Below are 16,103 nucleotides of genomic sequence, written 5' to 3' on the forward strand. Positions count from 1 at the left end.
CTACCTTTCTCTATTTGGCAAGTAAGCCAAAAGTTTGTTATCTCAGTCTTATAGCAACTGATTTATGCTGATTTAACTTCTAAATGAAATTATTATGCTTATGTGATTTCTATGATTCATGTAATATCTGTTGTACAGTTTCCATTTTACTATTAATTGTTTAAAAAATTCAGGGTTAATTTTCATAATTGTACACCATATTTTTTTCTCATTACTATGATTTCTTTTCCTTTAGACTTTTCATAGAGATCTACATAGAAGCAATTAAATCCATGGAAGTTCATAAGGCTATCAAATTAAAATGTAGAAAAAAAGAGAAGAGGGCTTATTATAAAGCCACAGATATATCCACTGTTAGGAGTTATGATATATTCAGCAAAAGAGAGTAAGACAGGTAGGTCACAGAGGAAGAAAATTATGATGACAATAAATAATAGCTAACATTTACACAGCACTTTCTATGTTCTAGGCATAATGATAAGTTTTTAAAAATTAATATCTCAATTCATCTTTATAATAACCCTAGGAAATAAGTGATATTTTGACCTCATTTTACAGGTGAGGGAAATGGGGCAAATCAAGGCCAAATAACTTGCCTAGAGTCACACAGCTAGTATCTAAAGCCAGATCTGAAGTTAGGTCTTCCTAATTCTAAGAAAAGAAACATATAAAGAGAATAGTATTACAAAAACCCTGAGAAAGAACAGCATTCATGAGAAAGCTAAACAATATAGAAATTTTTCTATAGAGAGGTCAGGAAAGATGAAGATTAAGAAAAGAAGATCAGATCTGGCAATGAAAAGATAATTGGTAACTTTGGAAAAAACAGCAATCTAATTCCACGTTGAACATCAGTCTCTTCAGACAACTTCCCCTTTTACAATTCATCAAAATTATTTTTCATAGTGCCTTCAAAATTTCTTTCTTGTGAGCTTCACATTTTCTTTGACTACCTTTCTTTACAGAATTTTCATCTATTATTCTACTTATCTTTAGAAGACTAAGCTAGTTATTTCTAATCTAGGATTTATGAATTTACTTTAAAAATATTTTGAATAAAACATTTTGACATTTTGATAACTAATTTAAATATTTTAATATCATCTGTTTCCTTTGTAATCAAATGTATTTTGTGTTATGAATTTAAAAATTATTCTAAGAAAGGGGTTCCACAGGCTTCACCAGACTGCCAGAGAAGTCTATGACATGAAAAAAGGTTAAAAATCCCTGCTCTAAAAATTTTGGAAACTGTTCTTTCAAATATCTATGCTTCAGGAAGACAGCATACTTCCCATACATACTTTTGCTAATTTGAAGTATGGAGTCATCAATACACAGAAGAGACATCTCTTCTTTAGGTGGCCAACAATGAATGGCATCTCTTAGAGCAACAAGATCATTCTATGGAGTATAAATGCTTATTCTTCCTCAAAACTTACCTTCTTTAAAGAGTTTCAAAATTGTTACCTAGATGAAATGGTTCAGTGGTTCTTTCCTTCCTAATATGTGTCATATTCTTTTTTATCTTGATGCAGAACCAAATTGTCTCTTGAATTGAATTTTCCTTTTTTGTTTTCTCTCAAAGTTTTACTTCTTCAAGAAACACTTTGTTCTCTCTAATAAAGAGAGGACATGTATTCCTCTAGTCCTATTAGGCAGACCAATCTTTTATACACAAAATGCAACCTCCTAATTTTATTCATAAATCAGTTACACCTTCCTTTCCCTTTGTTTTTAGTCAGGTCTCAGTGCCCTCCTGATTTTTCACTTTTTCCATTATTAAAACAGGAATTTACACTGAAACTTACTCATAGTAATGAGTAATGAGAAACAAGTATTCTTTCAAGTACTTGAATTTGAAGAACTTATTATTTTCTAATCATCAAATAAAAGCTTTTGTTTCCTATTAAAAATTATTTTAGTATATAGCAACCAAACATAGAATTTGGTTTTGCTTTTTTGGGGGGGTGGAGGATCAGGAGTGTTTTTTGGTCACTGAAGTCATTCTAACAAGGGATATTAAGGTATTTAGGCTGCTGCCCTTCCAAACTCTTTAGTTTTCTCTCTCTGGTCCTTCTTCCTCCTTAACTTTAAGGAGCCACACTTTAAGACTACCAGTCACAGTGGCTCTAAAGCCTGATACTGGCCTAGAATTCTCTTTCATGTAGCATGAGGTTCATGCTGTTGATCACCAGGAATGTAATTCATAGACTAATAGCCTAAAGATTCAACTGCCTCAAAAATCTCCAATCCTGCTGCTCAAACCCCCTTAGAATTAATTTCCCCCCTAAACCTCCAACAATAAGGTTTCCTTCTCTTTGTCTGACTGGCTTTTCTATATGTGTCTTTGATTTCATTTCCTCTCTCCTTCAATAGATTTTACCTTAAATCACTCCCTTTCCAAATCTTTAATCTTTCCCATCTACTGGTTCTGTCCTTAGTTCATTCAAGATGCTGAAGATTCTCCCATTATTAAAATTTTCTTACTAGACCCTACCATCACATCAGACCACTTCCTATCCCTTTAATGGCTAAACTTTAAAAAATTGTCTATGCTCACTGTCTTCATTTTCTTTCCTTTCACTCACTACTTAACCTTTTGTAATATGGCTTCTGGCCTCATCACAATGACTGAAATCCAATAAAATCAAGGGTAAAGCAAAAATATCCATTATCATTATTACATGTGATATCATGAAATATTAGCTATGCAGCAAGAAAAGACAAATTGAGGACTTAAGCATTAGCCAAGGAAACATGATTAGTGAATTTTTGAGATAATATGATGGTTTAGAGAACCCTAACAAAGCAGCTAAAATTTGAGTCAATGAGTAACTTTAGTGAAATTTCAGTATATAAAATACATCCATATAACTTATCATCGTTTATATGTACATAGATATATAAAAATATTATCAATAAAATCCAACAGGAAGAGAGTTATTCAAAATAACTAAAGATAATATAAAATATTTGGGCATCTACCTTCCAAGACACACCCAATGCAACTATCTATAATTCTGAATGCAATCACAAAATACTTTTTATGGAAATACAAACATCACTAGTTAGAGAATATTTGTTATGTCATATATATTAGAGAAATGCTTATAGGGAGACTGAGTCAATATAGTAATAAATGATTGATTTATTCAGTGCAACCAAAGGATTAACTTTATAGAACTGAAAAAATAATAATTCACCTGGAGGACCAAAAGATCAAAAATATCAGGAGAAATAATGAAAAAGGTAAGAAGAAAGGAGGCCTAGCAATACCAGATTTCAAACTTTACTTGAAAACAGTGGTCATCAAAATAATTTGCTACTGGTTAAAAAACAGAGATCAATCAGTGGAACAAATTAGGTATACAACTTACAGAAGCAAAGAATCTAGCACAATAGACAAGATAAGGCAATAACTTACTCTGCTACAAAAACTAGAAAGTAGAATGGAAGATATAGGTTTAGATCAGAACCTCATAAGACCCATCAATATTAGCATTAAATGACTTAGTCATAAAGGGTGATACCATAAATAAATCAAAGGAACAAAGATAAAACTATCTTTTTAATCTATTAATAAAGGTACGGTTCAGTGCCAAATAAAGAATATAAAGGATCAGGGAAGATAAAATTACAGAGAAAATAACTGAGTAGAAAACATTCTTTTGAGACAAATTTCTTTGATAAAGCTAAATGTAGAATTGATTTAAATAGTCAAGAATAAAGGTCATTCCCCAAATTTTAAGTGGCCAAGAGATATAAAGACAATTTTCAAAGAAAAGTAACTCAAGCTATCAATAATGTGAAAATATATTCCAAATAGAGAAATATAAATGAAAGCAATTCTGATTTTCTTTCTCATAGCCATCAGATTGTCAAAGATGATAAAAAAGGAAAATGAAAAATGTTGGAGAGGCAATGAGAAAACAAGCTCATTAATGAATTACAGGGAAAGATATGACCCGGCCCTAATATTCTGGGAGGCAACTTGGGACTTGGTCCTAAAAGTAAATTATTGTTCATCCTTCATCTTCAAAGAGGCCCAGTGATATCGTAGGGTAATATCTTGACTTGCAAATGAATTGGATTTAAGTGAGGCAGAGTTGCACAAACTTTTCAGTCTCATCTCTTCCAGAGTCACTGACATCAATGACGAGACAAAAGTTAGGACATGCAGTGATGGCTTGGTACATAACCTGGCATCTCGGACACCTGACCAACTCTAAGTGCTCCACAATGCTGCTTCTGCTATTGGAACAAATTGTTTTTCTACCTAATCCTTCAGAAGAAGTCTTCCTAGGCTTGGCTATACATTTCCCATCCTCCAATTAACAGATAGGTTTGAGGACCATCAGTTACCCTCAACCTGGTTTAACCCATCTACTGAGATGATTTTTCTGGTGTATGGCTGCTGCACATGCTACAGCTTCTTGGAGCCACAGATGAGAATGGGGTGACAGGTGATATTGTACAGACCCTTTGGCCAAGTGAGTCTTCCTCACAGAGATCAAAGAAACATGAAAAGGAACTATGTGTACAGAAATATTTAGGGCAGTCATTTTGTAGTGACAAAAAATTGGAAACTAAGGGAAATACCTATCAATTGTAGCATGGCCGATTAAATTATGTTATATAAACATTAATGGAATACTAGTAAGCTGTAAGAAATGATAAGGGTGTAGTCCAGAGAAAGCTGGGAAGACCTATATGAACTTATGTAAAATGAAATAAGTGGAACCAGAAGAATATTTATGTAGTAACAACAACATTGTTAAGAAAAACAACTCTGAAAAGACTTTAAGAACTCTGATTGTACAGTGGCCAACACATTCCTGAGAATCAGTGATGAGCTGTTATCCACATTCTTAAAAGATTTACGATGAAGACTAAAACATTTGAACATGGATAATAATCCATTTTTGTTTTTTTTCACTATGCATATCTGTTGCAAAATTTTTCTTCTTTTTTAGAGAGAGGTGGGATGAAAATAAATTCTTATTTATGAGAAATTAAATTATATTTTAAAAATTAAGAGATGATCTAGTTATTTGATTTACACATCCTTTTAAAAAATAAAGAAGAGAAAAGAAAGACTTATATAGCTTTATGGCTACAAGGAGACTTTTGAACTTAAAAGACAATGGTCATGTTAATAGAACTACTCTAAATAGAAAAGTTTAATCACATAAGCAGATTCAATGTATTTAGAAGGATTAGTATCAGACACATATAAGGAATTGATACAAATATGAAGGAACAAAAGCCATTCCCCAAAACATAAGTGCTCAAAGGATAGGAATAGGCAGTTTTCAAGTGAAAAAAATTTAGACTCTTAACTAACTAAAAAGTGCTTTCAGATCATTAAAAATAAAATAATTGCACATTAAAAGAACTCTGTAGTTCTACATTACATTTGTTTGATTGGCAAACATGACAATATATGACCATGCCAATTGTTGAAGGAACTATGGAAGAACAGGCATATTGATGTGTTATTGGTAAAACTGGGAGTAGGTCCCACAATTATGGAAATCATTTTGGAACTATATTTCAAAAAGTCACTACTAGTCATTTACAACAAAGAAGTAAAAAAAAAAAAAAAAAAAACAGAGGACTTAAAATTACAAAAATATAGCAGCACTTTTTTGTTGTAGAAAAGAAATGGAAACCAATTGAAGAATGACTGAACAAATTACAAAGTGATGTAAAATATTATTTATTGGGCCATAAGAAATTGTAGATCTAGAAAAACTTAGGAAGAATTTATAAACTGATTCGAAACGAGATGCGCAGAACTAGGGGACAATTTACACAGTGGCCACAGTAATATAAAGGAAAACAACTTCAAAAAACTAGAGAATGCTGATGGAAGTCTGACCAATTTTTACATATGTGAAGCATATCAGAGATAATGGACTAGAGTGAGGCATGAGGCATTTTTAGTCATGTCAAATTAGTTGATCTCTTTTGCTTGATTATGTATCTTTGTTGCAAGGCAGAGTTTCTATTTAGGGTAAAGTGAATAAGGAGGTAGTGAGTGATATATTTAAAAAAAGAAAAAAAACATTTTAACATAAAAGAAAAAAGTTCAGAAGAAACATAAATAAGGCAACCTTGTTTTTATTGTGTTAAATTTAATATACACTTAAACCATACATGGCTTAAAATACAATCTTTTTTGTTCTTTGTATATAGAAATATTAAAGTTGTTGATGATTCTCTGGTTCATAACAAAAACAAAAAAACCTTTTTAAAATCAACAGAACATCCTTGTATTTATATATGATAATAATTAGAATTTATATAATTCCTTAAGTTTCTGCAAAGTGCTGTAAATGTTTCATTTGATCTTCATAAATCTATGAGAAAGGTACTATTATTTTTCCTCTTTTATAATGAAGGAAACTTAAGTTTTAAGAGGTTAAGTGTCTTTCCTAGCATCATGTAGGCTTTTCTGATTCCCTTACCTACTACATTAGCTAGCTATGGCAATTTCTATGTTGGCTGCAAAGCCAGAGGGAAGAAAAAAACAAATACTTTTTAATAAATAATGCATTCCTCTTGATTTCTAATAGCACTACTGTGGTCCAGCTACTCATTATTTCATCTCTTTTTCTAAGACAATTTTCTAATTGTCTCTCTGATTTCCCTGCCCCCCAATCAAGTCTCAATATAATCTCTAAATTAATAATCTTTTAAGACAATTTACATCAAAACCTTTCTTCAAAAACATACAGTGTTCAGTATTGCTTCCTGAATCAAGTACAAATGTTTCAGATTAATTTAATAGGTCTTCCATAACCCAAAAAGATCCCATTCATTCTATTATTTTTCATTAATCTCTTGAATATATCTTGTACTCAAATTGATCTAATCTCATTTTTCAGGAACATTCTCATTACCACTCTCATGACTTAAGACATCTTCTTTGTACTTTCAAATGCCCTCTCTACTTTTCTATTCCTAGATGATTCCTACAAATTAAAGCCCAATTTAGGCCAATCTTCTCAATGAAGCCAGGAAATATTCCAGTTGCTCTTACTCTCTAACATCTTCGAACTCCTATAATTCTTACAATATGTAATGGGTACCATAAGAGTTTAGTTCTTAAGGATATCCCAAGTGTTTCACAAGTATATTTCTAAAAAAACCTATAAACTGCTTGAAGTCAGGAAGAGATGGTAATCACTTAGTAAATACTTATTTAATGGCAGGATTTGTATGAATTAAAATGAATTAAAGATGAAAAACAATTTATTGAACTACTTACACTTCAAATTTGTTTTAAAATGTGTTACATTTAAATATATCAAATGCAAAAAATTTTCACTGACTGAAAAAAGCCAAAGCTTTGGTACTTTAAGGGTTCTATTTCAAAAAGAAAATTAGGCTAGCATTATTCATATCACTTTTATACCTTTTTATATACACTTTTATATACTTTTAACATTGTCTCTAGTTACCAATATGATCAAGAAATAATTGAGAAAAATCATACTTACCTTTTCCTTCAAGTTGGATCATGAACATTACTCCCAAAGCCATGGCAACATTTGAAGAGAGACAGGAAATTATCTTCATAGAATGAGTCATATTGTAGATGTTTTTATTGATATAGAAGAATGGAAGGTAGGAGAAGAAATAGATAATACTTCCTGTGGCAACTGCTATGTTAGCTACAAAAACCAAAAGGAAGAAGTCAAATAATTTGCAATATATAATGTACATAGGCTATTATAAGATTTTACATTTATCCTTATCAGTCATCTTTCTACCACATTATCAATCTGTCACAATGTTTTTGGATTACTATTCTCTAGTTTTAATAGATATCCCTGAGTTTTTTCTCATTCATAAACCTCAGATGCATACTAATTATGTTTTCATTCAAGTTACAATAGTAATATTAAAAGAATGTAGGACTACACACATAGATCCTTTTAGTTTTTCTTTATTCTATTTGGGGAACAGATCTAAAAGTGCCATAGCTAGATTAAAATGATACAAAACACTGAAATGAAAAAAAAAAGTTGAGAGCTCTGTAGGAAAGACCTAGGAGTTTAGCTTCTTAATGTAAGAGATATAAAACCTTACTCAAGTATAACACACTCTTTGAAAGTTAGAACCGACCAGAAAAAAGTTAATGTTTTCTTGGGTCAATAAGAAATAGTAAAAACAAAGTCAAAAGACTTTTAAAAAAAGAAAATGCAGAAAACAGACCAAGGAGAGCTTATTTAAGAATCATTAGACTAACTTAAGATTTGATTTAAAAAAGCTTGGATATCTTATTCTAAGAGTTCATCAAAGAAAACTTCTCTGATATATTAGAATAAGAGAGCAAAGTGAAAATGCCAAGGATCATTTAGTGAACCATTTATTAAAATAGATCTCAAACTGAAAAATCCCAGAAATATTATGGCCATTCTTATATTATATTTTCATTCCAAATGAGGGTAGGAAGATGATAAAAGTGGCCATCAGAATTGTCATGTCATTAAGAATTGCACAAGAAGTTAATCAAAGCAAAGGAGGGGGGTCTGGGAGTAGGCTTTTTTTTTTAATGATCTTGAAAGTAAAACAAAATTGGGGGAGGGGAGGAATAGGAGAGGGGAGGAATATACTAGGGAATAAAGAAGAGGAACAGTAGGAAATCTTATTAACATATAATTGGGATATTCAAGTAGATTATAAATATGGTACTATGGTAATGATAATTAACTCTGAAAGACTTAGCTACTACAATCAATATTATTATCCACAATTCCAAAAGCTTCATGATGAAAATGCTATCCATCTTAAGAGAAATGATAAATTCGAGTGCAAACTGAAGCATATTTTTTCATTTTATTTTCTTGCTTGTTTGCTTTTTCAATTTGGCTAATGTGATATTGTATTTTATATAACTTTATATATATAACAGGTATCATATCTCTTATATTCTCAATGGGTTAGGGAAGGGCTAGACAGTAGTAAAAAATTCAGAACTAAAAAAAATTAAAAGAATCTATTTCTTGTTCTATGAATCTACCTTTTAATGCATACATATAAAATTTATGTTAATCATTATTATAACTGGGCAAAATACTTTTTAATGAATTTTAATTTTCTTTATTTGTTGTCTCTTTTTTCATTTTTAGAGTGGCAATTTTGTTTTTCTTACTTTTTAAAAAAACAGATGAAAAATAATTTCTGTTTCATTATCTTTTAAAAACTGACTTTTAATTTTATCAATGTAATGAAATGTTTATATGAAATTCTATCTTCTTTGATATTGAGAATTTAGACTTTTGTATTTGCTTGTAGTTTTTAAATTTGATGTTTTCTTTCTCTTTTCTAATGGGAAGTGTTAAAAAGCAATTTTTCCTCTAAAGACTGTTTAGGTACAAACTTTGGATACTGTCTACTGTAGCCATTGTTGTTTATCAAACCATATATTGTTTCTATGACTTACACTGTAATGGATCAATTATTTAGTATAAAATTATTTTGTCTCATTTAAATTTGCATTCTTGCTTCAAAAGTCATTTATTCTATTATCTTAAAGGTTGTTTTAATAATTTTGTTATACCGATTATGAATTAATTTTCTCATAAAGTCAGTTTTGAAAAGGTTATCATGCAGAGATGAGAAATAAGCAGTTTCTATTTTCATTCATTGATATCAAGAATTCTGTCATATATAACTTTTCTAAAATTATATTCTGGTTTTTTAATATTATTTCTAAAGATATGGAGGAACATGGTGAAATTACCATTATCACTTTGTTGTCTCTTTCTATGATTCAATTAATATTTTTCTTTATATAATTAGAGGTTGTGTTAATCAGAGGATGTATGTGTTATGTATATAAAGTACTGGTATCATATCTATTAGCATATGTTTCATCATAATATTGTTTCCCTACTTATCTCTTCTGGGGCAACTAGATGGTACAATGGATAGAGCACTTAGCTTGGAATCAGAAAGACTCATCTACAAATCCCACCTCAGACACTTATTAGCTGGGTGACCCGGACACAACCCTATTTGCCTGATCTGTGAAAATGAGCTAAAGAAGGAAATACCAAACCACTTTAGTATCTTTGCCAAGAAAAGCCTAAAATGAGGTCCCAAAGAGTTGGACATGATGCAAAGGACTAAATAACAATAATACTTAGCTTTTTTAACCAGGTCCATTTTTACTTTTAACTTCTCTGAGATTGTTATTCCTACTCCTGCTTTTATGAATTTACTTGAAGCATAATAAATTCTGCTCCATCCCCTCATTTTAACTATGTAAATCCTGATATTTCAAACAACATATGACTGAATTTTGCATCCTAATCCATTCTGATACTATATACTTTTATGAGTTGAGTTACTTCTATTCACACTTGTATTTATGACTGTTAATTGTGTTTTCCTTCATCATTACTTTTCAACTTTTTCTCTTTCCCCTTACCATTTTTTACAAAGGGAATGTAGAAAGAAATGAAATCTAACATTAGTTTTTTGTGATCTAATTATTTTTTTCTTCTTCATCAAGTGTAACCTCCTTCCTTTACCAAGTACAGACCCTGATCTATGATTCTTAATCTTTCTTGCCTCTGAAACTGTATTTATTTTGCTTGTAATAATTCTTTTCCTAAAAAGTACCCACATGTGCAAAAATGTTTGTGGCAGTCTTTTTTGTAGTGTCAAAGAATTGGAAACTGAGTAGATGCCCATCAGTGGAGAATGGCTGAATAAGTTATGGTATATGAATGTTATGGAACATTATTGTTCTATAAGAAACCAGCAGAATAATTTCAGAAAGACTTGGAGAGACTTACCTGAACTGATACTAAGTGAAATGAGTAGAATCAAGAAAACATTGTACACAGCAAGAAGGTTATGTGATGGTCAACTCTGATGAATGTGGCTCTTTTCAATAATGAAGTGATTCAGGCCAATTCCAACTGATTTGTGATGGAGAGAGCTGATTACACCCAGAGAGAGGACTGTAGGGACTGAATGTGCATCACAACTTAGTATTTTAATCTTTTTTTGCTGTTGTTTGCTTGCTTTTTTTTCTCTTTTTCATTTTTTCCTTTTTAATCTGATTTTTCTTGTGCAGCATAAGTGTGGAAATATGTAGAGTAGAATTGAACATTTACTGTCTAGGAGAGAGAGTGAGGAGAAGGGGCAAGAAAAATTTGGAACACAAGGTTTTTGCAAGGGTGAATGTTGGAAACTCTCTTTGCATATATTTTGAAAATAAAAAGCTATTATTAAAAAGAAATATAATGAAAAATGCTATCTAAAGAGTATGTTGAATTGAAAAGAAATATAGAAACTATTTATAATAATTCTCCTATGGTAAACGTTGAGTTCTTACATCAGATGACAGATATTTATTCTGTCTCAACAGTAAAGAGAGGGGTTTAATAAATATATACTAAGTAAAAATTTCTTCCCTAGATCTGATCTCCCTTTATATAACCCTATTTGCCCTTTCTGTACTCCTGTTTGTTTCCTTATTGAATTTTATTTTGACATTAAAATCTGTGTATTTGTTGTTTTTTTTTATTCAGAGAAAAGAATCATGAAATGCTAGTGCCTCCCTCTCCTATCCATTTTATTATTTTCTTCATGTGTACTCCTTTTGTGTTGCAGAGATCTATGAGAAAAATTTCAGGTATCTCGTGCTGCAACAAGAATCCAAAAAAAATTTCAAGTGGTTTGGTTTCTTAAATGATGGGGAGGGAGTGATTTCCAGTTAATCCCACATCATTCAAATTTGGAGGAGTTCTATGGAAATAGTGGGGAAGTTCAACTTTCTGTTTCACTGTTTGGCAGTTAAGACAAACTTTTACAAATACCAGGACAAGGGGTAACAGATGATCTTTGAAAATGTATAACTGTGTATTTGAGAGAGTATCCTGGGCCTACCAGCCAAAGTAGGTCTGGGCTCTGATAGAAGAGTGTTACTTTTTGACTTAGCTAAGAACTATGTCACAGGAAATTTGCTATGACTCTTAAGTACAATGCATTAAAAAAGGAGCTCTAAGGGTCAATGTTGAGTATCTCCAAGTTACTAGAGAACTATGAAGAATTGAACATATGGACAAGACCACCACGACTGATTTTATGGGACAGCAAATATTTAACAGGTGAGAGAGAATAGTTTTGGGAAGCTGATCAGAAATTGATGAATAGTTTTCCTTCAACCCAACTGATGAATTATAGAATATAAGGGGAATTTTAAAAATAAAAAAAGTGTAAAAGTCCTAACAGTGACTAGCACATAGATTAAATAAATGTTTGTTGGCTAAATAAAGTATGTAAAGAAATACTTATACTTCATTATCCCTTTATGAAATATGAATATCTCAAATGAATTTGATCAAATTAAAGGGCAACTAGTCATGGACTAGCTGAAAAATATCAGTACTAACACTTTAAAAAGTGTTAAATTTGTCTTGGATCTTAAGACAGAAGATGTTTCTAAGAATTGTGAAAATTGTCAGTGAACAAGAGAGTTTGCTATAAAAAAATAATTTAAGTTCTTGAGAAGGAATTGATCCTTGTTTCATGAGGAATGGGGGAATTCTCTCTCCTTCCTATCCCCACTATTATGAGTACATGAACACCCCCCCACACACACACACACCAACTTGAAGCTGTTGGCTAGTCAGAAGACACACCTGGGCAGTAAGCTTAGTAATTCAGGGCAGCAGAACTGAGGAAATAAGTGAGTTGAGGGATATTTAGCAGCAAAGAGGGACGTGACAGTAGAAATATTGTGCCCAGAATAAGCATTATAATGACTTAAGAAGAGAAAGAAAACTGGAGTCTTGTAATACCAGAGATCTGAGGAACCTGGGCTGTTTTCTGTTTCCTGTGGATGCCTACAATTGTGAGAGATACTACAGTTTTATAACTTATTTTTTCATAGGGAATTGGGGTACAGCCTTTGTAGCTACAGGTTCTTGCAAAGAATTTCAGTGAATGACTTTGCTTTTGATTTCAGTGTGTGTAATCTGCCTGGATATTAAAGCATGGTGCATTTGTGGGGGCTTGTGAGCTATGTTTTGGGGAATGTAATTACATTATTATATTGTGGGTAATTATATTATATTACATATAATATATACACAATATATACAATACACACAATTATATAAAATTATATTATGCTGTGAGTAATTATGTTATATTATACTTGGGTATTAGTCTTTTAGGAAATTTGGCTTGGAATTTGTTATTATGAATTGGAAGGAAATTAAAAAGGGAAGCCATACAGAAATACAATTAAAAAACACTGTACTATTAATTTTCAAAGGGTTCTGCAAAAGGATTTTAAAATTATTTTCCTCTAACTCCTCAAATAAATTAAAATATCAACTCATGAGAATAAACAATTTACTCTGAAGGGCTTAAATAATGCCTAAGAATCTCTGTTCTCTATGAGAAGTTTTAAAAGTAATAGGATGGTAGTGATATCCAATAGGAAAGCTTTAAAAGAACTTAAATCCTTTTGAATCTGTGTGAAAAATTAAGTAATTCCAATATAACATTCTTTTAACTCACCTCTAGTGAAGAACACAGTAATCATAAAGCTGAAGGAAATGGTGGCAATGGCAAAACATAATAGAAAGAAAAACACCAAAGCTGGGTCACTGTTTGTGAGCACTGACACATCATAATTCATCTACAAAATAATCATTGAAATAATTCAGTCACACAGATAAATTATATTTCATAAAGACAAGGAAAAGCATAAAATAATTGAATATCCTTAAATTAATTAAGGTACATAAATTCTTTTTCCAGATGGCTAAAACGAAATTTAAATAAATAAATTTACTAATGAATATAGAAGACAATATAAATAAATGGAAGTCAATTAACATATACTAAAAAACCCTAAATAATTTTAAGTATTGATAGTATTCAATTATATTTCATACTGTTTCCTTTAAAATTATTTTGAACCATGATTTCAAATATGGAATGGGTATGAACAGGTGTGAGAAAGGGGTAAAAGAGGATAGAAATTAGAAGCAAAAATAAAATAAACTTGAATTTTTAAAAAACAAACAAAAAGCTTTAATATTCTCCTTTTGCTATAATCACTTGAATATGATTTTGCATTAAGTTCCCAAGATTTTGACACGTATTTAATTCATCATGAAACCACATGAAACTACATTTATATATTGAATTGGATATTAAACATACCTCTGAAGAAGTTTTCTCAAAGCTTTTAAGCTTTCAATGGCATTAAAATCAAATGAATTTCCAGAACATTGAAACATGTTGCCTTGATCTCTTGGAGACATTTCTGTATGTTCTTGACAAATGGCTTGGTGCAAGGAGATATCCAATTTGAAATGTCTGTAATTGCAGAACAATTCTGCTTCCTAGCATATCAATGCATTGTGGGAGGGTGAATATAAAGTGATAGTAATAATAATAGCTGGGGTACAACAGTGGTCTTCCTGGGACAATCAGAGGGGATCTGAAGAAAGATACTAGAACAGAGGTTTGGCTCATGTGAAGTGTAAACAATTCTAGGCTACTGCTGAAACAGCAAGTGACCAGCCTTGGGGCTAGCTGGGTTGGGAAGTAGCTTCAGTTTTAGGAAGCTCTGCTGATAAGGAATAATAGGCCCAACTGTGTCTAGATAGGGTCCTGGATAAAAAGAAACAAGCACATGGCAGGTAGAGTACAGAAGCAGTGGGACAGTTCGACGCTGGCTGCAACATTTATAGGAGGGTAGAGTTCTTAGTTTGCGGTTCCAGGCTGGAGTGGAGAATCAAAAGAGAACCCGAGTCCAAAGGCACCATCTCCCATATCCCAGAGGTATGGGAGGGGATTATACCAACAATCTATTGCAATTTAAAAAAAAAAAGAGCAGGCAAAAAAGAAATAATCTAACTTAGGAATTTATCTTCAAAGGAGAGAATATTGACGTCTCCCCTACCCCAAAGAATAACATTAAATTGTTACCTGTGCAAAAAGAATTTATAGAAAAACTCAAAAAAGACTTTAAAAATCAAAGGAGAGAGATTGAGGAAAAACTAAAAAAAAAATCCAAGAAAAACAAGAAGATTATGAGAAGAAAGTCAACTAACCAGAAAAGGAGTTTCAGAGTCTTGAAAAAAATAACTCTTTGAAAATCAGAATTGGGCAAAGGGAACCCAGTGAAGTTATGAGAGATCAATAAATAAAAAAGTACAAAGAATCAAAAATATAGAAAACATGGGACATTTCATAAAAATAGATCTAGATTACAGATGAAATAGATAAAACATGAAGAATAATTTGACTACCTGAAAGCTATGACCAAAAATAGAACCTTGATATAATAAAACAAGAAATAACCAAAGTTTTTCTTGAAGTGAAAGAGGAAAAAGTAGAAATTTTAAAAATCCACCTATTATTCCTAAAAGAAGAAAAGGAAAAAAAAAACTACAAGGAAAATCCATGGGAATATCATAGCCAAATTCTGCAACCCCCAGATCAAGGAGAAAATATGACAAGCAACAAGAAAAAAAAATTCAGATATGGTGGAGCCACAATTAGAATCACACAAGACTTAGAAGCAACTATATTAAAAGACTGCAGATCTTGGAATACGCAATATCAAAGAACAAATGAACTAGGGTTGTAGCCAAAAATATCATACCCAGCAAAATTAAGTTTAGTTCTGAAAAGAAAAAAATGAACAGTGAATGAACGCCAGACCTTTAGGATTTTGCTGCAAAAGACTTGAATTTAATTTTAAAAATCGACATATAATATCCAAGGGAAATATAAGACATCAAAGACTAATTTCAAGGTCCTCAATAAGGACAAATTGTTTATGTTTTTATACATGAAAATGTAAATTATAAGCCTAAGACTATCATTAGTATTTGGGTCGTCTGAAAGAAAGACTGGGATAGAGCTGAGTATGATGTGATTCTAAAAAGTAAAATCTATGTAGGAAAAAGTAAAAAAGAGTAATTATGTTATACAAATGAGATGTGAGAACAAGAACTGAAACAGAGGAATTAGATGAGGGAAAAGGCCTAATAATTCTGAAATCTTACTCATATCAGGAATAGATTATAAAGAGATAATTAAACATATAG

The 16,103-nt window shown here is 31.4% G+C and overlaps 1 protein-coding gene across 13 annotated transcripts in view; it reads right to left on the bottom strand.

Moving 5' to 3' along the window:
- The window catches only part of LOC100913752 (ATP-binding cassette sub-family A member 3), a 243,396-nt gene that overhangs the window by 138,539 nt on the left and 88,754 nt on the right, over positions 1-16,103 (bottom strand). For all 13 annotated transcript variants that reach the window (XM_031963816.1, XM_031963863.1, XM_031963847.1 and 10 more), the window contains 2 exons: positions 13,555-13,675; positions 7,506-7,679 (listed from right to left, as the gene is read on the bottom strand). In XM_031963816.1, the coding sequence (XP_031819676.1) occupies positions 7,506-7,679; positions 13,555-13,675 (295 nt within the window). The remainder of the gene's footprint in view (positions 1-7,505; positions 7,680-13,554; positions 13,676-16,103) is intronic.

The sequence above is a fragment of the Sarcophilus harrisii genome, chromosome 1 (genome assembly GCF_902635505.1).
Source record: "Sarcophilus harrisii chromosome 1, mSarHar1.11, whole genome shotgun sequence".
Taxonomy (NCBI): domain Eukaryota; kingdom Metazoa; phylum Chordata; class Mammalia; order Dasyuromorphia; family Dasyuridae; genus Sarcophilus; species Sarcophilus harrisii.